General features: G+C 44.9%; 1 protein-coding gene across 1 annotated transcript in view; it reads right to left on the bottom strand.

The window, feature by feature from the left end:
• Positions 1–19,927, bottom strand: part of FOXO3 (forkhead box O3) — a 119,081-nt gene extending 99,154 nt beyond the window's left edge. Inside the window, exon 1 of the mRNA XM_023727630.1 lies at positions 18,160–19,927. Coding sequence (XP_023583398.1) covers positions 18,160–18,777 — 618 coding nt within the window. The 5' untranslated portion in view covers positions 18,778–19,927. The remainder of the gene's footprint in view (positions 1–18,159) is intronic.
• Positions 19,928–23,114: the final 3,187 nt, after the last annotated feature.

Here is a 23,114-nt window from a genome sequence, read left to right as displayed (position 1 = left end):
CTGGGGACTTTAGGAGATTTACTGTAGAGACAGAATGCCTCTCTCATCTTGACAAAGAAGAAATGATGCAAAATTCTGAACTCCTTGGAAGACACTACCAAAAACACAGGGCATTATTATTTTTTTACTATTCCAGAGGCACAAAATAACTTTACCTTCTTTTTCCTTCCAGTATAGGAAGAACTACAATAGTTCCCTTTCCTCCCCAAAGTGTCTCAATGGTTCCATGACTAATGGAAAATAAATTCTTTTTGCATTTTAATTATAAAGTTTTGCTCATTAATGATACCAGTTAACTAGAAGTGTGCGTGCGTTGTTCGATAATGTTCTTTGGAGAAGTTATGTAATGATTTAACTCTCTTAAACTCAGTCATTGCTCCTAATATATTTCATCAAAGTCAGACAACTACAACACTCCAACTTTGCCAAGGTATTTTTAATGGGCCATTTCTTGTGCTCCTGGATCCCCATTTACCAACCAAATAATAGTCCCTGTCTTCCATAATTTGGCCACCTTCTCCTCCTGCTTCCATCATTTAACATCTTCTCACTTCAGTCACCCTCTTAAACCATCATGCACAACATGCTGGGCCTAAAAGTGTGAAACAGATCCAAAGCAAAGAATGAAAGCTAGACCCAAATGACCCATTGGCTCCCAAAGCCAAGTCAAGCATGATGCAGCTGTTCACCAGGTGGTGGTTTACAATTAGGCCACTTCCATTTCTACAGGAGAAAAGGAAGAAAGAAAGCAGTGACCACAGGGAAATTTAGATGCAGTTCAGAATGAAACGGCATTTACAAAATATGAATGGTGTCACACTTCTTGGAATAGCACTTATATCTGCTCTGAAGCTAGGCAGTTTAGAAAGTCCCATCTCTAAGAATAATTACACTTCACAGGAATGCAAACTTTAAAAGCTTTTTGTGTTCAATCTGAATGCTTGACTACAACCTAACACTCAAGTCTATTCTTTATATGGGTTCCCAAACTGTGACAAGCCAGGTAGATAGGTCTTTCTCAATTCTAACACAATAATGCAAACTCTCCTCCTGTCTCTTCTTTTAAACCAAAAGGAGAAATCTGATAGAAATTATTCATTTTGGAGTTTATTTAGTCAAGGTAGAGACATATTCATGCAGGTATACCACCTCTATCACTTAACTACATGGTCTTGGGCAAGTCACTTAACTATTTTGTACCTTAGTTTCTTCATCTATAATGAGGAAGAGCTAATATGCGTAAAGCTCTTAGCAGGGTCTGGCACGTAATAAAGGATAATTAGCAGTAGCTTTTAGTTACAGTCATGAAAATGATGGGCAAACCTAAGGCTGTGACTGCACTCATTCACACAAATGTAGACTGAAGCTGTTAACATTTTTCATCCTTTTTTTCCTCCCCCTAAAAAAAGCTCTTCACCTTCAACTCCCCCCAATTCAGCAGCATGTAGAACACGGACATTCTTCTCAAAGCCAAAGGCCTCCTCTATAGCCTCCTGGATTTTCACAGAAGGTTCAAATAGATGATGTCTCGTTATCATCTTCAGATCTAGGTCATAGGAGCCAAGGACTCAGGGTTCCTCAAGGCTGGGAGGCAAAATTCATATACTGCTGCCAGGAAGGCTTTTTCTTATGAGTCTGTTTGTTTTTTAAGGCACTTTACTTCACAAATGCATCCTTAGTACCAGATCCTTCCAAGATGCCACCCCCACCCCATTTCCATAGCATGCAAGCAGAGGTCCATCCTCCTGGAAAACCAAAACGGAAGTGCAATGATGTGTGTTTACACGTTTCATCTATGAGCAGTGGCAGCCCTGCAAAGTGTCCCCTGGTTCCAAATGATTTAAGTTCCCACCAGCTATATCTGACTGACTTCTGATCTTTAAAGTCCCCTAGTACTCCCTAGTCCAATTTTGAATGCTGCTGACTGTGTTAAAAGGTACAATATTTAGGACTCTCCACCAAATTCTGGCCCTAGCTTTCTCCATCACGGCATGGATCTTCTGATGTTCTAACACCTGAACCTGCCTTCTTGACCCTTTCCCAAGAACCCTAATGAATCTGGGGAGAATGTTCTAACCATTCTCCTAAAAAGAAAACCCCTATCGCTGTCTATCAAGCTCAGCACTCAAGCCATGATGTCTTGGACACAGCTTCACGCAGGAAAAGGTATGCTACTAAAAGAGAATAGAATGTGTAGTTCAAAGTAATCCTGTTTTTTTTCCCCTTATGTGCCAGATGTAAGAGCATTTATGAATCTCAGACAACATTCTGAAGCAGTTGTTAAGAGGTCCTGTCCAGTCCTGGCCAACCCACTGTTCTTTGCACTATTTATATTCCTAAAGCCATCAACTATGTTGATATGGCCAATCATGAGGCCCTGCTTAATGGACTACACAATTCAATGATACTGACAAGCAGAATAACTTGTTTTGATCTTTGCCTGACTTCACCTTGTGATGAAGAGGAGTTCCTGGAGGAGGCCATGAGCCTTTTAGGACTCTGAGCCCAGATGGATGAAATCTCCCCACTACTGCCTCGTCTCGACCTCAACATGAAAGCTGCACTTTCTCTTTCACTCACCCTCTCACAGTGATTACACCCAGCACATTTTAATCTTATCTTTCTTCCACATGTCCCACGTCGGTCTGGGGATGAGTCAGTATGACTACTCCCCCGTCTGATGCTGGTCTTAAAACTGGGAGCATTTCCAAAAGACAAAACAAACAAATAAGGGGAAAGATCATAAAACAAAAGAATCCAACCTGAACACAAGTCTACTGAACACAATACATGCACTAAGATGAGGATTTGGTTTCCTCTGTACACCTGAGTGGAACCTTCGCCATTGTTATCCAGGAAGAAGGTTGGTACCCTTGCCCTGACAGAAGGCTAACAAGGAGCTGTGGGAAGTTAAAATACTCAAGGGGCTAGATTTGTATTACATTTCAAAAGATACCACCAGAGATGTCTGTTTCCACTCTTGTCAGGATCTTAAGCCAAAATGGCTTGATAATTTTGATTACTGACTTCTAATCTATCACCAGAGGAATTCTAAAGATTTAGGAAATGACTTAAAGCAGAGGTTCTCAAACTCCAGCTTGCAGCAGAACCACCTGGAGGGTGTGTAAAAACACAGAATGCTAGGTTCAGTTTCTGATTCCATCTGTCTATGATGGTCCCCAAGACTCTGCATTTCCAACAAGTTTCCAGGTGATCTGATGCTGCTGGTCTGGGATCACACTTTGAGAACCACTAGCTTAAAGGACCAGAATATGGTGGAACCCTCTAGTATGTCAGATTAGTTTGCACAAAAGAAGGATAGTAAGTTGATGTGTCTCAGTTTTCGAGTCTTATGCCATGACTTGAAACAGCACCTGCTCTTCTTACGAATTCGTGAAAACTTCAAAATAAGTTAACTAGGGTTCAGTGGAGACCAGAAAAACAAGTGGGAGTTGAATAACTTTTAAAAAACCACATACATTTACACAAAAGAAAAAGTAGAGGACAAGATCCTAGTTAAATATAGTTTGTTAAGTAATGATGCCCTTGTCTTAGAAGCCAGCCATACTCTTACATTCCAACTCAACAGATTCCTTTTTATATAGAGCTTCTCAGAAGTGAAGCAAATTCTACCTTGTAAGCTTCCCACGGAGGAGAGGGTAGAAATAGATCTGAAAATCAAAACTAAAATGGCCAATAACTTCCACAGCCAAAATCTCTCTCATATCTCTAAGACGATGGTTCTCAACACTCGCTGCACCTTATAACTACACGGGAACTTTAAAAAATACAGACACCCAGGTCTCACACCCAGAGATTCTGACCTAATTGGTTTAGAAGAGGCTTAGACATTGGTTTTTTTTTTTTTTTAAAAAAAAAAAAAGCTGCCCTGGTGATTCTCAAATGCAGCCAGGGTTGAAAACCATTGATGTAAGAGAAAGGTCACATAGAGATAACAGGATGGCTGGGAAAGAGGAAAAGGGGTCAACAAGCCCTTTCTAGACATTGCCCAGCAGATGTAAATGGAAGAGAAAAGAATGGTAGAACAGCTGAGAATGACTAGGACAAGTAAAGTAAGGCTCTTAGATTCTCAGTGATTCATCTAGACATCAACCCAAGGTTGGCTATCTCAGGTTCAAAAACAGAAAAGGCTAGATGACCAAGGAAGTACACTCATTTGCCAAAGATATGACAGCAGTCCAAAGAACTTATCAGGAAGCCCTTTTAACAAGGGGCACTATTTCTTTCAGAAGGGTTAATAACTAGGAACTTGGGGCAAAGAGTGTTAACTAATTACAAACAAATCAACTAAAGGTTCAACTTTGAAAACATGTGCCAGAAAAACAATAAAATTTCTCCCTCAGGAAAAGTAAAATTTTTTTTTAAAGGAGAGGCAAAGGGAAGAGGCTGAAGAACTCTCAGAGCACTTGGTAAATTAAATTATCGTCTCAGTAACCACGCTGACAAACAGATTTTCAAAGGTGTAAAATTATGCGATGCACATGATAAAACTAGTATATTGAAGAGCTATTTTTTTTCTCTTCCTTTTTGAACAGGCTAGTTGCTTGAGGTAACAAGCTGAAAAAATTTTTTTGAAAGCTTTATGATTCTATTTAAGGTAGACTAATAAATACAGAAGAAACTAGTTAGAGAATGCAGTGTAGAACAGGGACCCTAAGGGCAGGTAACAATGACTTCAGGTGGAAATTATCTCTGCTCACCTGAATAGGGCACACACTGGGAGACCAGAGTAGATGTATTTTCATTGCATTAAAACAGATTTACTAAATTTTTTTATTTACTTAGAAAACAAAGATGTGGATAAAACTGCATCTTAAAAATGAGAATGTGTAATTTTTAATAAAAACGTAATTATTTTAAAACCATTATTAGAAGACTTAATTTTCACTAGCACCACAAGTCTGCTTTCCTAATTTAACATATGGTACTTATTCAGTCCTAGCTGCCCACAAATTAACTCAAAGTATTCTTTGATTTTATGAGACTATCGGAATAAACCTCTCCCCTCCTCTCACAGAACATCTACTAAATGATACCTACAGTCAAGTGCCAAATTTCACCTTAGCAACTGACATGAAGGTTGAGCGTGATAAAGCCTATGGCCCAAATCACCTAGGCTTTGAGTCTGAAATAAGGATTTTTCTTGGAAGGGGACAAGACTAAATAGGACTGAGCTAGATAATTCAGTTCAGCAGAGGACATGCATCTATTCAAACAAGAGGCTGTAAACTTATCTTTATTGGACAAGGCTGGAGATAGAAAGCCTGATCTAGGCCACTAATTTCAAGAAACAGTATACTAGCTCACCTAGGAAGTTACCTATCAGGAGCTTAAGAGCCCAAGTGTGCTAAAGCAAACACACTCACGCTTGGACCAGCTCCAAGACAACTTAAAACAATCAGGCCTACAGCATTTTCATAAAGCCATTCCAGACTTCTCTGGGTTACCCAAACAATGTGCCAAATCTAACTGATCATTACTATTAAAAATTCAGAAAAATACTTGGGTTTAGAGTTGTAATTTTTACTTAATAAAAATTTATCTTGTTTAAAATTGTATTAGTTTGTGGACCACTGTTTATTTGCATGGTAGGTGAATTAATGCTGTTAGTGGGACTGTATTGAAAAATAACTAATAAATAAAGATATGTCCCTTCTCATTCTACCAACTGAATGTTCTGCCAAAAAAGGATATCAAACACAGATCCAGACGCAAATGTCTGAAGGGTGAAATTAACAAGTCCCTGATTTGGAAATGAATGCTTACTAGGAAGCGCCAAAACAGCTACCTAGAAAGTAAAAACTCTCCAAGACCTACAGCAACACAAAGTTTTAGATTACGTAGGTAGTTTTTTTTTTTTTTTTTTTTGAGGGGAATTTACCAACAAGAAACGTTCTAATGGAGAGATCTAGGGAAAGTATTTTACTTTATAAAAACCATTACAGTATCAAAAGAAAAATAAACTACAGAGTTTTTTTTAGATTAACTGAAATAAAAACTAAAAACAAGAAAGAAAGAGGCAAAGAAAGGAGATGAAGGTGAGCAGTGGGCTTTAAACATCACTAAGCCCAAGCTTAATATGAAATATGGAACTGAGGCAATTATCCAGATAATTTATGATGAAAGAAATAATCATTTTTTAAATCAACTGTTAGGACACTTCAGGGAAAAAAGCAGTTTTGATATCTGAATTATCTGAATTGAGTTAACAATCCTCTTGGTTTTTTAATGCAGTTTTCAAGGTGACATCTAACAAGCTCTACTGAACACAATTTTATATCCTCTTTAAACTTCAGGTTTATACCCAAGCTGTACCTTTAAAAGTCCACCATGGCCACTGCCACTTCTATAGCAACTGCCTCCAGGGTGCCACCCTCCTGGCACCCTGGCTGCATTCCATCCCCACCACCCTGCCCGCATCATGGCTACAGTTATCAGGCAGAACTGTCCTGCCTGCTCCACATGTATCACAAGGTTCTAGTCTATCCTCCGGAAACTATCCAGGCACTAATTACCTGTCTTTACGACAGAGGAGTTCTAAATTTTTTTCCTACATACACAGAACACTATGGGGTAGTTAGACAAATATTGTGCTAGCTACATTTTATCTTGGGGCACATTCTTGTAGCTGATTAAAACCACCATTTCAGGGCCTACTCACACATAATTTTACCTTGAAGACAAAGCAGTAGGCTTGTCAGTAGAGATAAACACTTTAACCTGGCCAGCAACTTGCGTTATGTAACATTTTTTCTGTTTCTGTCTTGGCAGTCTGCCTTTTGGCCCATAAGTAACTACACTGCAAAGAGGCAACCACCTCACAAAATATTTTTAATACCTTAAATTATAAGATCTGATTTGGCAGCCAAACTTCTGCCAGTAACTTCCTGTAAATGTTTTTTTTCCTGAAATTGGTTTTTCTTGGTGTTGCTATCTCCATTCTTCCTCCTACCTGAAGCCCGCAGAAGCACAAATATCCTGATCTCCTAAGGCAGAAATTTCTGAGATAACAGCCTAACCCAAAGGATTTCCACACACTATGTTATCATTCTATTATTTCTCGCTAAATAGTACACCATGTATCTGACCCATAGTACACTGTGGTTACACAAGGCAGTGACCAAACAGAAATGAGAATCCCCAAACCAACAGGTTTCTGACCAAATTCACAGGCAACTCCCTCTACTCCCCCACTAGAAGTCCAAGCACTGGCTCGATCTTTAAAAGTTATTAAACATGAAACCAAACCCGTTGCTGTCGAGTCGACTTCAACTCATAGCGACCCTATAGGACAGGGCAGAACTGCCCCACAGGGTTTCCAAGGCAGTAATCTTTATGGGAACAGGCTGCCACATCTTTCTCCTGTGAAGCAGCTGGTGGGTTCAAACCACTGACCTTTCGGGTTAGCAGATGAGCATTTAACCTCTGCACCAAAAATTATTAGCTCCTGCAAAAATCAAGGGAAGGAGCCAAAATCATGGGTCCAAGCCCATTCCTCCACCAACACACACCTCTGGAGTCAGTCATAGCTCTAAACACAAGATAATAATGTAAGGATGAATGCGGGGACTAGTAGTAATATACGTAAAGAATGTGGCAGGTTAACAGAAATTTTGCATAACAGAAAAGCCAAAAGTTCTGGAGTCAGAGAGATCTGGGACTTTGAATCCCAAGCAAGTTACTTTAACTTCAGAGCCATCTCCTTGTCTTAAAAAGGGATTTATATTTAAATGTTTACCTTGTAAGATCAATATTAGATATAAAAAACCGAGGTGCATACTTCAAACAATAGTAAGTGGTCAATAAATCATAGCTACTATTATTATCATTATTATATAACCAGCCCTGAGAATGTCTCGTATACACTTGTCCTCTTTTCCTTGTAAAAACCAAACTATGTCTCTACTAAATAGCCTTGGCTCTCTTCCTCAAAAATATCATTTTGAAATATCAGAATAAACAGGTACAATTCTGAATTCTTAAATATGTCTACACAGTTCAACCCAAACACCTACTAGGTACTTAGAAAATATCTGCTGCTGCTGTCATGAGGACATCACTCTATGTTCTATGCTTCAGCAGGATGGCTGGTTCTCTGGACTTAAAGGGGATGTGAGTCTAAAGCTTCAGGTGTGTGAGACTTTAAAAGGCCTTGAACCAAGCACAGGAAAGGTGAGCGGACTTCAGAGAGATCCTGGATTAGCCTTACTACCACCACCGATGGCGATGAAACTCATGTACTTACGTAGCTCCTTCTTCTCAAGCCCTAAAAGGGATAGAGAGGGGAGGATTCTTCCTTCAACGCTATTCTTCCACTAGATCCTTGACTCCTCTCTCCCCTCAAAGACTGACTGTTCTAGAGCAAAGCCCTCAGCCAGATCACTGTTGTTGTTGTGTGCCACTGAGCCTATTCTGACTCATAGGAACTCTCTAGGACAAAGTAAAACTGCCCCACAGGGTTTCTAAGAAGTAGCTGGTGGATTCAAACTGCTGACCTTTTGGTTAGCAGCCTGAGCTCTTAACTACTTCACCACCAGGGCTCCCCAGACTTCATAGTCTTAGATAAATCTCAAGCCCACACTCGACAAGCACAGTCATACTACCAGCACCCTAAAGCAGGCAAAGAAGAAATTCAGTAAGGTAGAAAGGAGAAAAGAAAAAAAAAGCCTGGGACAAACCCTGTTAGAAATGGGGAGGAGGGACAAGGGTGGTATGAACATAAAGCACAAATCCTAGTAGTTCTAAGAAATCAAGGAGAATTCATGCCTCCTGTCTGTCTCCACAGCAGGATGAAGAAAAAAATTTAAATTACCTGAAAGTAGCCTATGATGATTAACATTTTAATGTGAACTTGTACAGCTTTTTTATTCTCCTGTATCTGCAATCCTGCCTGTCCCTCTCTTCCATTCCTATACCCACAAGTAAAAATAAGTTGCCATCACCAAAATTCGGGGCAAACTGGAGGGAGACGACAAATTATAGCATTACAGTGGATTCATGACTACTAAATCTGAATTGGAAATAATACCGTTTTTGCCTTTCTCTCACCAACAGGAAACTGTGAAGCACTAAAACACAGATCATTCTACGGATCCAAACATTTGACATGTTCTGCAAAAGCTTGGCATTAGGTATGTATGAACATTCACATCTATTTTCAGGAGAAGAACAGCAAAAAGATGAAAAGCAAGGGAAGACGTTTTTCAGTTAAAAGCGCTTTCACTTAACTATTTGGGGATGGGAAGTAGACCATGGACCATAGAAGACCAAGGTTTCCTTTTAAAAAGTTACCTGAGTTGTTTAACCCTCCAAATTATCCTTTTCTAATGACATAAGCTTACATTAAGCACCATATATCAGAGTTCTTTATTTTTGATCAGTCTTATTCTAGTTATTGGGAAAAAAAATATTTGAGATAAGCTTAAAGACTTGTGTACTCCCTCTGCTGGCTCTGAATTTAAAGTAAATTCTCAATGGCTTCAGGAGCTAAGTTATTTAATTTCACTGACATCTTAAACACATGGAAAAATATGATGTGGATCCTTCCTCCACAAAGGTCTTCAAAGAAATAAGAAATTCCAAGACACATACTGAAAACTGCCAAAGGCATCTCTGCTGAATTTATTGTAGATTCACTCCAGAGGGAAGCTAAGGCATTTTGTTTACTTGCGTGAGGGAAGGGGTCACTTCTTGACTCAGCCTTGCCTCCTACAACTGTGCCACATGCTCTTCCCCTGCTCTGGACTCGCTTCCCTGCTATGAGACCAGGGTACATCTGGGAATCCAGCCATGGTGAGTTCCCAAAACAAAACCTGGCACCTTCACCATAAGCAATGACCTATCAGCCCAGGAGTAGTAGAATTACTAGAAGGACCACAGCTCATCGGAGAAGTCAGTTGGTTTCTCTTTCTTAATATTATCCCATTAAAAGTTAATAAGTAACTAATGCACTACAGAGAAAAAGTCTCAAGGTGAAAACCTTAAAAAAAAAAAAAAAAGCAAGGTTTTTTTTTTACTTGAAACATATTCCAGTCATACATTTGTGTTTTACCAGGTAGGAGTGATACATCACAATACCCTGTGGATGCCTGCTATTGTACTTCTTTTTCTGATTAAGTAAACTGAGATACTGGGAAATGAAAGTCATTTGGTCAAGAATAAAACGGTTAATTCGCAGAAATGGAAAAGCTACTCGTCAAATTCATATGGAACTGCAAGGGGCCCAGAATAGCCAAAACAATCGCAATGCCATTTCTATCTCACTGCTATTAGTCCTTAGGGAAATGCATAATCAAAATCACAATGAGATATCACTTCACTCTCGTTGTTGTTAGGTGCTGTGGAGATGGTTGTGACTCATAACAACCCTACGTGCAACAGAACGAAACACTACCCAGTCGTGCGCCATCTTCACCGTTGTCGCTATGCTCGAGCCCACTGTTGCAGCCACTGTGTCAATCCATCTCATTGAGGGTCTTCCTCTTTTTTGCTGACCTACTACTTTACTAAGCATGATGTCCTTCTTCAAGGACTGGTCCCTCCTGATGACACGTCCAAACTTTGTGAGACAAAGTCTTGCCATCCTCGCTTCTAAGAAGCATTCTGGCTGTACTTCTTCCAAGACAGAGTTGTTCATTCTTCTGGCAATCCACGGTATACTCAATATTCTTCGCCAACACCATAATTCAAAGATGTCGATTCTTCTTTGGTCTTCCTTATTCATCATCCAGCTTTCACATGTATATGAGGTGACTGAAAACACGGCTTGGGTCAGGTGCATTTTAATCCTTAAAGTGACGTCTTTGCAAAAGACTTTTAAAGAGGTCTTTTGCAGCAGATTTGCCCAATGCAATACATCGTTTGATTTTCTTGACTGCTGCTTCCATGGGCGTTGACTGTGGATCTAGGTAAAATGAAATCCTTTATTCCCTTTAGGATGACTATTATCAGAAAAACTGAAAATAACAAGTATTGGCAAAGATGTGGAGAAATTGGAACCTTCATCCATTGTTGGTGAGAATGTAAAATGGTGTAACCACTGTGAAAAATAGTTTGAAGGTTCTTCAAGAAGTTAAACATAGAATTAACATATTATCCAGCAATTCCACGCCTAGGTAGATAGCCAAAAGAACTGAAAGCAGAGACTCAAAACAGCATTGAAATATCAATGTTCATGGAAGCATTATCCACAATATCAAAAAGATGGAAACAACCTAAGTGTCCATCAACAGATAAATGGATAAACAAAACATAGTATATATTCATGCAGTGGAATATTACTTAGCCATAAAGAGAAATGAAGTCCTGATGGATGGGAATAGACAGTGGTGATTGTGACATCAAATGGGAATGTTAATGTTACTGAAACGTACACAAAAAAATGGTTAAAATGGCAAATGTTTTGTTACTCATATTTTACCACAATAAAAAAAGAATAAAATGGTGAGATATTGAGTCTGGGTAATAATGTGATCAGAACTGTGGTCTTCTATCATAATCACTAGCTTAGCCACTTGGTCAGAAAACTAACTTAGAAGAGCTGCAGACTGAAATGGTCCATCTCAAAGACTGTCTGCTATCTCTTCTTCCTTCATATATGACTTCCATTTCCCAATGCACAGATACAGAACTTCAAATACATCTGGGGCATGTGTCCTAAAATGCAGAACACTCCAGGAAACTTAGTTTTACACAACACCTTTGCCCGGTAAAAAGCGGGTAAGAAAACTTTAAGCTGAATGATTCTATGATGAATCCTTCTAGATAGTTAATAACGTGCATGTGGGCGCTGTGTAAAGTGGGGTCCATATACATACAGCAAGCTTGATTTCACCTTTCTCTTAATGAAATGTCATTCCCAAGATCAGGCTTCTCTAGTGGGTAGTGACTGGCACTTATGAAGTTTTCAGGGACTTCCACACTAGGAAACATGACAATCTGCAGGAAACCCCATGATGCTCTGTTGTAGAGCATCATTTCACATTTACATTACATTATATCAACAACAATGCTAGGAAGTCTAAGTAAGGCTTACACCACCACCTTCATAGCAGCAAGTAACCCAGAGACTCCACACATGACATCACCACATTCCGCAGCCACATTACCCCGTTTCAGTGTCAGAGTCCCAGAACAAGGCCCTCCTCAGAGGCTGAGAACATAATGACCAAAAAGCAGCTCCAAGCATCAGATACGCTTGCTTGTCTGGTAGACACATTCCCTGCTTTCAAGGCTCTTACAATGTACTTGGGAATATACAAAAGTCACAGAAAAATGACAAAAGAAAAAGGCAGGAGTCACAGGGTGGGTAGGGTAGGGTGTGGTTAAGAGAGAAGGCTTCTTCAGCAAGGTGAGCTGAGAGCACTGATGGCTGGCGAGTGCAAAAAGAGAAACACAGCTACTCCAGTGCAAGCCAGCCTGGTGGGGTGGAGGTGTGCAGAGCAAATGAAGTAAGGGCTTGCAGAACCTGAGGTGAACAGTGCTGACTCCAAAAGCTGTGAAACCACAAGGGTTAGCAGCAGACACACACTCTTAACTCCACCTCTGCTAGCTGCATGACCCTGAGCCAGTCACTCACTTCTGGCCTGTTTCTCACCTGTAAAATGAAGTAGTTACATGATCTATCAGACCTCTTTCAGTTCTGAATTTTAGGCAAGAAGTAATACAGATGAGTCAGCAGTTATTAAGGCCCCACATCTACTCCACAGGGAAGCCAGTCCTGTACCAGGGCCCAGGAGGCAGTCTTGGGGATCTCACATCTGTCCAGAGCCACAAGTGTGCTCAAGCCTAATCCAGGCAGACTTGGGAAAGCCTAGCCTTCTCCCAAACAGACCCAAATGACGGAAGCCATGTTACAGTGGCCTTGCATCTCCAAAGCAAGCTGCTTAACATGATCTGTGGGGGTTGAATCTGCTGCAAAATAATCTCCAAGCCAGAGTTCAACACCAGCCTTACCATTTGCCGATAACTTCTCTGCAGAAAGCTGAAGCACTGAGGAAAGAAGTACAGATGTGAAAAAGGCAAAGAGAACGGACAACAATGACAAGTTTACAAAGCACAGATTTGCATGTTTATGTTCTGTCTTCCCCCATTAGAATATGAACTCCTGTGAACTGGCACCTTATCTGCCTTGGCCTACTACTATATCCCTGGGGCCCAGAAGAATGTCCTACACACAGTATGCCTTCATGAATATTTGCTAAATGAATGAAATGGGATGTGATGCAAATGGATAAGAAGGGTTTTCTCTTTCCAATTTTTTACTCACTTACTGTACACCAGCTTTAACACCCACTGATACTAATTGCCTTTATATACATGATCCCCAGCTCCTGCCACAGCAGCTAAAAGCCTAAGTGGCTCTTTGAGGCCCCTCAATTAGTGATGTAGGAAAAGGCGAAGAGGGTAATAAGGAGCCAAGAATAGGATCAAGTCTGTTCCCTACAGGTAAGATGAGTGGGTATGAAAACGAAATAAATTCCATATCCTCTCCATCCCTGGGAATCTGTAGTCTGAAGCATCAGCAAGGAGTATGTGGGGAACCCAAGCAGAATGCACAGGCCTAAACAGTCTTGTCTTTGCATTTTCATCAAGATCTCTGGACAGATGGTGTCTGTTAAACCTTTTCCAGACCAAGTAAATGACTCTGTAGTGGGACAAGGCTTCTTTATTAATTTTCCAAATAAAAAAACCTTGCAGGTTTTTAAGTAAGAATCATAAGCAGAGTATTAAAAAGTCTCACTACAAGATGTTCTTCTATGGTGTCATCTTCTTAAAACAGAACCCTCCTAAAATCTCCTAAAAATACATTTGCTGTAGTTTCATTTCATTTTCTATGAAGGAGATAAACATATCAAAACAAACACTTAGCTTCACATTTAAAGAACTTCTAAGCTACATGGGGCTCACAGATCAGACTAAAAAGGGCCAATTTCTTCATTTGATAGGTTGATGACACAGCTTTGAAAAAGAGGAAAAACAGTCCCCCTAGTGTACTGCTGCTGTAGGAAGAGGAAGTATATTAGTTGAGAATCACTGACGAAGACAGTAATGCCAAAGGAAATTACAAAACAGCATTTTGGCAACATGGGCCAAGCAGAAGACAGATTCTTCAGTCCAGGCCATAACTGGCTCTTTAGTGAGTTACTCCAAAATGTGACTGAGGTCATTCATAATTACAAGGCAACATGGAATTATTATGACTCTGTCATTTTGAAATTTAAAAAACGTTAAAAGGTTGCAGTTAAAATTTTCACAGTACAGAAGTCTGAAAGGAACTATGAGGACATAAACAAGCATTATGTAGCAGGTCAGTCCTCATCTCTTTCCACCATGAGAAAAAGCCATAAGGGTACATGCGCTCATTTGAAGGAAGACCCAGCCTCTTAAAAGAATTATCCTCTGCAGCAGCAGCGTAAGTCTTCACACAGCACACTGCTCCTGTAAAACTGTGGGAACCACCATAGAAATTCATGGCTGCCTAGTGTGATAGTGCTTTGACCTATGGAAAATGCAAGTGTGGGCATGGGATAAGTGATAAACAGTCCTCATCCCGGTAAACTCTGGAGTCCCAGCAGTCTCCCCAGAGGCAGGAGAAACCAGTTCAATTATAGGTGCAGTGCAAGTAAGCTTAATATGACTTAAAGGAAACGTAACCTTCTACCCTCTTAACCACATCTGATTATTCATTTCTACTTTAATGCCTGAGGTAAGGGAACCTCTGAGATAGCCATCACCCTTCTCCATGGCACAATACACATCTGGCAAATGTAAGTTAACCAAGTGCTTCCTCCTTCTGTTAAAATGCTATCTTTCTTGTCACAGTTCCTAAGCACCTATACTGGCAGGCACTGGACTGCTATACAAACATGATATACTAGGCCTCCATCAACATTCATCTATACTTCCAATGGCGAAATAATAACCAAAATGTTTTCTGATTGAGAGACAAATGTGCTTTTCAGGAAAGCAACCTCTACTCATGTAAGATTACCCATTACTTAGTAAATGATCTCTCAAAAAGATCAATTTAAAGAAGAAAATAATACAAGACAAAGACCTCTAGAACTGGGGGTTCTAATTACCTCTGTACTAACTAGCTGCGCAATCTTACGAAAGTCATTAACTTCTCCAAGAATAAGGCTCTTTACTATAAAAATAAGGAAGTTGGACAGATCAGGAAACCTCATCTTGGCTGAGACACTTAAGAAAAAAAAACAAAAACAATGCTAAGTCACACTAGTCTAATTAAATCAGATTTTCTGGGTATTGGTTTTTTTTTTTTTTAAACCTCCCCAGGTGTTTCTAACATGTGGCCAGAAGTGAGAACCACTGGTCTAGATTCTGATCTTCAAGCCCCTTTTCCTAGTTCTTTCATTCTGTGACCTTAGGGTGATAATTCTGGCTACAGGATTTCATAAAGTAATGGCTCTAACAGCCACAAAAAAAGTAATGCCTGTGCACTGTGCCCTATATGCACACATGACTGAGGCTAACCCGAATTCTAGACATTTTTAGAAGTTAAAACCCTAATGCATAACTCAGAACGAAAGTGGTGTGGTTTAAATGCACATGCATGCGTCCAAAATGACTAGTCACAATAGGGATCAACTCCTGAAACTTGGATGCACGGAAATGGGTCGCAATTAGCTCTTGACCTCTCCCTTTCCCTCTTCTTCCACCTCCACTAAACCACAAGCACAAAAAGGCTGGCTGTTAGTCATAATCAGAATATGAAACCAGTCCCAGTTTCAAAGGGCCTTCTCTATCATCAAAGATTTGGAAGTTCCTGCATGGCTGCATCTTTTGAGGAAGGTCATCTTACAAAAACTCTTGAACTAAATCATATCCCTTCAGTCTTCAAGGATTAGTTGCCACATGATACTGAAAAAAGAAATTGGTGTAAAATTTTAAAATAAAAACAGTCAAGTATGTGTGTCCTCTATTCAACATACTAAACCCTGAGAATTTCCATTTACAATACTTCATGAGGTTTTAAAAAGAAAACAGAAAGCAAAGAAAGAAAAACAAAACCATGAGACAAAAAAGAAAAACGGTTATCACAGAAAATCACAAAGTTTATGACTACCCCCAAATCTCTTGCAAATCCTGCAAACTATGTGAAAACATAACTAGCCAAGTACAATTTAATGGCTACTTTTGGTAATACCACTTTCTCATGTAAATTGTCTAAAAAATCAAACGCTATTAAACTATTATTATCTTAAACACAATAACAAGAAATGTTACTTGTGGAATTAAAATACCTTAGTAATCTTAAAAATCATAGAAAACGTGACAACCCTTTTTATGCTAACTTTTTAACTAAGTTAAAAGTTAGCTAAACTTTTAACGTACAGACTCTGTGCCAAATTCAAAACACACAGAACTAAATTTCAAGAGTGAGAAACTTGAAAAATATGTACTCCAAAGTTCCAAATCCATCTTCTTAGAGATGTAAACTCACCTCATCCTGATATTATATATTGAGATTAATCCCTTGCTATCCACTTGGAAATCCAGTTTTAAAAAGTATCACATTAGCACTGCTTTGAAATGGACCTAACTCTCACCCTTTCTGTAAACAGCCATCATATCACGAAACTGGCATTCTTTTGTAAAGCAGTAAAATTAGATGAAATATAAGATTCATAATGTATCAATATCTGTTAGAAAGAAATGAGGCAGACCATGGAATAATACAGAAATACATATTTAGCTTTTAAGGTATCTAAACAAGGCCTTTTCAATACTAGCCATAAAAAAAAACAGGCATTTTGCAAGGTTTTTCTAAAAGTAAATTCAAACGTTCAATGCACAGAATTCTTTAACTTTGTCACAGAATCCTTTCCAGAACTTCAATTCACTTCTCCACCAAGCTTAAGCTGTTCTTATTTTAGACAAACAGTGGAACCCAGGAAGACACAGGACTCCCCAAAGATAACGAAGGAAGGGCCAGAAGGAGGAAGCAACCATCTCTATAATTTATCAAAAAAGAAAAAAAAATATAGCAAATAGAAGCAGCTGATAAGCGATATCTATCTCCAACTATGCAGTACTCTCTTTTGCCTGGTAGTGACACATTCATATCTTGCGGGAGGGGCCGGGGAGGGTGGGGTGCCCAGGAAGAGCAAAGAAGTTGGATATCAGCAGCCCAGCAGGGGCAAAGGAGTTAATCTCTTTGGATGCCCAACTGCAGGAAGTCATTACATCATAGGTCTTTCCACACCTCTCTCCTACCACGTGGCCGGTGCCCCAAGAGGATGAAAAGAACAGTAGAGCCTCTCTTCAGGTCCACTTATAGATAGAAGCCATTACCGTCCAGCCCTGACACCAAACCTCCCTCCAAACACACTGCCAGCGTCCAGGCACACACACCCACACACACCCACACCCACACCCACCGCCAGCGTCCAGGCCTCAGCAGGAGCAGCAGGTGGGGCCAATCTGCGCTGAAGTGGCAAGGCTGGCCCTGTCCAAGCCCCAGAACATTTGTGAGGCTACTCGTGAACAGGCTTGCCGGGGTGTCAACATGAGCAAAGAAATGGGCCCCAATCAGGAAAAGGTTTGAATCATTACTTTTTCTAATGGGATCGATGTATCTGTTGGAATTAACACCCACAAACCCTAAACTTACACCCAAAGGTTCTCAAGCAGCCATTCATAATGCACCACGCTCCTACGACCCACCAGAAACCACACATCCAATCAGTCCTCCAGAGACAGGTCCCCAAACACTCCTCCACGCCCCTACACGCCACCCACAGCTTCGGAGCAGCCCCCACCTACGATTAACTCCATTCCAAAGTTGGCGCGGACCTACCTCCTCCGCGCTGTCCCGGAATCCAGCAAATGCACTTCTGTCAGTCTGTCCTACCCTCGCCGGCGACCCTAGCCCCCTTCTCCTCACCTGGCCATGCCCAAGGCTTCCCGGGGTGCCTCCTTCCCTTCCTCCGCGGCCATCCCCAAGTATCCCTTCTCCAGGAGTCACACAGCATCCCCCAAAGCCTCGCAGCAGAGGCTCCCACTGCCAACCCCTTTCCCAGGCGCCCGCAGGCGCGCTCCGACGAATCCGACGCTTGTCTCAGGCTGCGCAGGAGGCCCTGTGGGTCCGGCCGCCCGCCCCGGGTGGGTACGCACCTTCCAGCCCGCCGAGCTGTTACTGTCGCCCTTATCCTTGAAGTAGGGCACGCAGCGCACCATCCACTCGTAGATCTGGGACAGGGTGAGCCGTTTGTCCGGGGAGCTCTCGATGGCGCGGGTGATCAGGTCTGCGTAGGACAGGTTCCCCCAAGCGTTCCGGCGCGACGAGCATTTCCTTGGCTGCCCAGAGCCCCCAGTCGCCCCCGGCTGCGGCGGTGGCAGCGGCTGCTGAGGCTGCAGCGGCGTTTGCGTGCCCCCGCTCAGCGCGCCCGCCGCGGAGACCTGCCCGGACCCGGGGTCCTGCCCTCCGGGACCCAGCAGCCTGGCCGGGTCCTCAAGGAGCAGCCCCGAACCCAGCGTGCCGCTCCCGCCGCCGCCGATCGCCATGGCCGAGCCGGCCCCACCGCCGCCGTCCTCGTCGTCTTCATCGTCCTCCTCCTCGGGGATCATGGAGTCGGCCGCTGCTTCCCCCGAGGGCTTGGCCGGGCTCGCCTGGAGCTCTGGCCTCTGCAGGGGCCACGTACAGGAGCGTGGCCGGCTCTGGGGTTCGAACTCAGGGTCCAGCTCCACTTCCAGCGGCGAGAGTGGGGTCGGGGAGGCCGGTGCCTCTGCCATCTTCGCCGCCCGCCCGACCGCGGCTCGGGCTCTCGCGCTCTCCTCTTTCTCCGGGGCGGGGTGCGGCGGGGGAGGGACCGGGGCGCCGCGAAGGCTCGGGCTCCCGGGCGCCGCCGCCGCTGCTGCCGCCACCTGAGGAAGCACGAAAGAAGAGAGAATTGGTTATCTCGGGCCGGAGCCGAGTCCTCTGCGAGTCCTCGCCCGCGGCCGCCTCCCGGACAGCACCGCGCCCGCCTCACGGGAGCAGGCAGACCTGGAGACTTGCGTCCCACGAACCTGGCGCAGCAGACACCGCCCCCTGGCGAGGCCGCGGAAGAGACGTGAGCGAATCGACAGGCTCGCACGGGGCAGCACCCTCCCCCCACCGCCAGATCTGCAGGTCTCTCCTGGGCTAGGTGGCGGGGTGGGGAAAAAGGGGGGCGGCCGCGGGGGAGGGGGAGGGGCACGGGCCGCGCCTTTAAAGCGGGCAGCGGTCGGAGCTAGGGCAGCCGAGCCGCGGTTGGAGACCCAGCCCGGGCAGGCGGGAGTGCGTTTGTTTGTTTATGTTTCGCTCGGGCCAGCTCAAGTGCCTCCCGTGGTGGCGCCGCCGAAGTCTGCGGCGTCTCCGGCTCTTCTGTCCTTCCCTAGCCCTGCCGCCTACGCCATCCCTCTGGTATCCCCCACCCGGCAGAGGAACCTAAGCCCAGGGACGGCGCGGGCAGCTCCTTTCTCCCGCTTCGCCCGCAGGCCAGGAGGGCGAACCGGAGTCCGAGCGCAGGCGGGCCCTTGTCACTTCAAAAAAAAAAAAAAAAGACGGAAAGAAGGGGGCTCGGCGGGTGTTCGCAATGGGTCGAGCAGGGCAAGACCGGCAATTCCGAGGTTTTGTGTGATTTATTTTATCGTGGACGTTGTTCCCTCTGCCCCTCTCCCCGCAATGAAAGAGGAAGGATGGGACAAATGGGAGCATAAATCTTCCAACAGGTCGGGAAGCTCCAAGTCTCCTGGGCTTCGAGAAAACCCGGACCAACCCGTTCATCACCTCCTTGCTCCCGCTGCTGCCATCTTGACAGTTTTTCTCCTGTCACTCAAGTCCTTTAAAAACACTAGCGGGAGAGAAGGGGGGCCGCACACACCGAGTCACAGAGAGGGAAAAGGGAAGCGCCTGGCCCAGCTCGGAAGCAGATCCGGAGTCATCGGGAAGGCGGCCGCCCCGCTGCACAGCTCCGGCGCCTACCTCGGTTCCTTCCCTTCAGGGACAAGGCGGGAGGACACACAATCCCGCGCGGGCTCGGGGCACGGCGAGGAGGGGGCGCGCAGCCTCGACGAAGGGGAGTCGCTCCGGCCGCCGCAGCCTGCCCGAGGAGCCGCCTGTCAGCCTGCGCGCCGCCGCCTTCCACATTCCTCCTCCTCCTTTCCACCGAGCAGAGCTGCCGCGGCAGCAGCACAAAGTTATAGACACACGCAGGGCGCCTCAACCTAAGCTGACGGCGGACGGGCGGATCCCCGCCCAGGGGGAGGGTTGGGGCGGCGGGCCTGGGTGTGCGTGTGTGTGTGCGTGTGTGTGTGCGTGTGTGTGTGTGTGTGTGTCCGCGCGGCCCGGTCCCGCGGGGCTGCGGGCGTGGGTGTCGGGCGCGCGCCGCGGGCCGGGGCACGGCGGGCTCCCGCAGCTGTCCCTGCGGAACTCTCGCTCCCTCCCCGGAGCCATAACGACAACAAAGCGAAGAGAGGGAGGTTGAAGCGCACAACCCTAAACGCTCCACAGACCGCAGTCGCGTGGTCTCCTTCGCTCGGGGCAGGGCGCCTGGCACCAGGGGTCCCCGGCACGCGCGTCCACCCTCCGGGCTCTGGGCCCGCCCTGGTGTCCGGTTCTATTGGAACCGGACACCAGGTAACACCTGAGATAAAATGTTGACCGCAGATGGCCAGGGTTACCTCGGCGTGGAAATACTGGCAAGCGAAGATGTTGGTGCCTACGGGACTTCGATAAACTTGATGCCCACAGATTTGATCAGGAACCAAAAGGTTTTCACGGAGTCTTACCTTGGACGCTCGATCACAATCGTTTTTCAGTTTTAATAGATTTCATGACAAATGAGGAGACGTAAAATTAACTCAGAAAGAAAAGCAAATTATTCCCCATTCCTGAAGGCAAGAGCTGATTCTGAACAACAGTGAATGGGAAATAATTCGATTTTGATTTTTAAATGACGTCAAAACAGCTACTATGCATTTTCCCCACTTTCTAAAAAGATATTCCTTTAGGGTTCAGAAGAACATCTTCACAAGACCTTCTCCTACGTCCCGTGCCCAAACCGTTTATTTGTACATTAAGAACGCACTACATGCAACATGCACACAAAAAGTCTATCCACTTAGGTTCATAAATATCTTTTTTTCCTTATATAAAATCCTTCTAAGTCACTGGATAGTATTTTAGAGACTAGAAGAGGGCTCGACAACAACCCGGTACACAAACGGGCCAATCGTGCGTACGAAAGAGTCCGCCCATCGGGACAACTCCGAGCTCCGGGCTTTGCGCAGGGCCTGTCACTCAAGTAACGCACGGCCCCGCCCCTGCATCAAGTTAGTTCGACGCGTACAAACAGATGATGTCATTGTATTCACACGCGCGTGACCCAGGAGCTCTGGGCCGCGCCGCCATTCGCTGGGCCGCTTACCCGTCAAGGCACGCACCGCGCTGACTGGCCGCGGCCAGCAGTCCCCAGGCCCCAAACTTCCCTCTCCGCCCCTCGCCCCCGCCCCCCAGCAAATAATAAACAATCGAGTAAAATTCTAAGGAAGGTAGGAAGGGTGGGAGGAGAGGAGAAAAAAAGAGGGCGACCCAGAAGCCAATTCTTGGCGTGCTGATTAAGGCGGGGCTAAAAGGGGGGACGTGAGAGAACGGGGGAGGAGGGGAGAGAGAAGACCTGGGGCAACGGGTCCCTCCGCGGTGAGGAGGCGCCGGGGAAGGAAAGTTGGCGAGCACTCCGCTGTTGGCGCCTTTAGTGGTAGGGGGACGCTAGGGCCCCGGAGCGTCCAGGCGAGGGGCGGTACGCGGCTCGCGGCGGGGGAGGAGACTTGAGCTGCGCCTGGGCGGCGCGGGCGGAGTCGGCCGACACGTGCAGGAGGTGGGCGGGCGCGCGCAGCGCAGGCTCGCCCAGGGCGCGCGGCACCGGCAGCCGCGCGCGCTTGTTTATAAGCGCACGTGGGTGTTATTTTTAAATGGAATGTTATGCTGTCTGCGCAGTAGAGTGGCTGGCGCGTGGAGCCGCCCGCGCTGACTGGGGGACGCGGCGGGGCAAGCTCGCCGGGCGGTAAGGCTGTCCCCACTCTCCGCTTCCAGCGTAGCTGGAGGCCTGGGTTGGTTCGGGAGCCTGACACCGAGTTTCGCGTTCTGCTCTGGAGACGACGTGTTTCCACTGCGACCCGCTGCCTTTTCTGCGTTGGAGCTCGACTCCTGCTTTTATATTATGGAATCAAAGCCGCCTGCTTTTCTTTGCTCTAGATGCTGCGCCAGGCTGGGCACCGCGGCCTTCCGGTCCGGAGCAGATCTCGCTCGCACACTTCTTGATGCACACGCTCTGGCCCCGAGGTGGACTTGGCGTAGTTTGGGCCTCGCTGCCTTGCTCTGACTACCCCAGTCCACATGTGCCCATCTTGTAGGCCCTACGGTTCTGCCCACATTCAAATGCGTTCTTGCTACATAAAACAATGTTTTGACAAGGGGAGGCCCGGGGAATAGGGCTGTAACTGTATCCAGAGGTTGCTCCTTTGCCTGTGGCTCCTCTCCTCTCCTTGTGGGCCTGCTTCTTTGAGAAGCCCGCGGTCTGCATTTGGTTTACAGCCTGGCAGCGTGGACAGTGATATGTGACCCCAACCCTCAATTTCAGGTGGCCGTGCTCCAGGGCCCAGTGGGTTCACAACGTATTACTTGGTGTCTATTTACATTTGCAGGAAGAACCAGGAGGCTAGATCACCCATGGTTCCCACGGTTTTGCACAGTGAGACAGCATAAAATCTAAAGAACTTTCAGTTGCTAGTTTTAAACACTTACGAATACGCTAAAAGAAACCCACGCTTTATCGTCTTCAAATCTAAGCAGCCCTTTGCCAGTAGAATGCAGGCCTGCAGACGTAGAAAGAATGTGTTTACACTGGCTGGGCTCTCGGCCATTCGTTTTTCACTATAAACATGTTGAGTGTCCATTTACAGAATGCATATCCCAAGGGCATTTTAAAAAATGGAAGAATTAAAAGATTTCATAGATTGAACATGTTTATGTATTAACTGAGTGCATTTTGACCCCATGGTGACCAATGGGAAGCAGAGGCATGATAGAACCATTTCCCTCAAAGAGC

This window comes from Trichechus manatus, unplaced genomic scaffold (assembly GCF_000243295.1).
Source record: "Trichechus manatus latirostris isolate Lorelei unplaced genomic scaffold, TriManLat1.0 scaffold00017, whole genome shotgun sequence".
Taxonomy (NCBI): domain Eukaryota; kingdom Metazoa; phylum Chordata; class Mammalia; order Sirenia; family Trichechidae; genus Trichechus; species Trichechus manatus.
The sequence above is the reverse complement of the archived record's forward strand: the minus strand, read 5'-3'. Positions and strand labels throughout refer to the sequence as shown.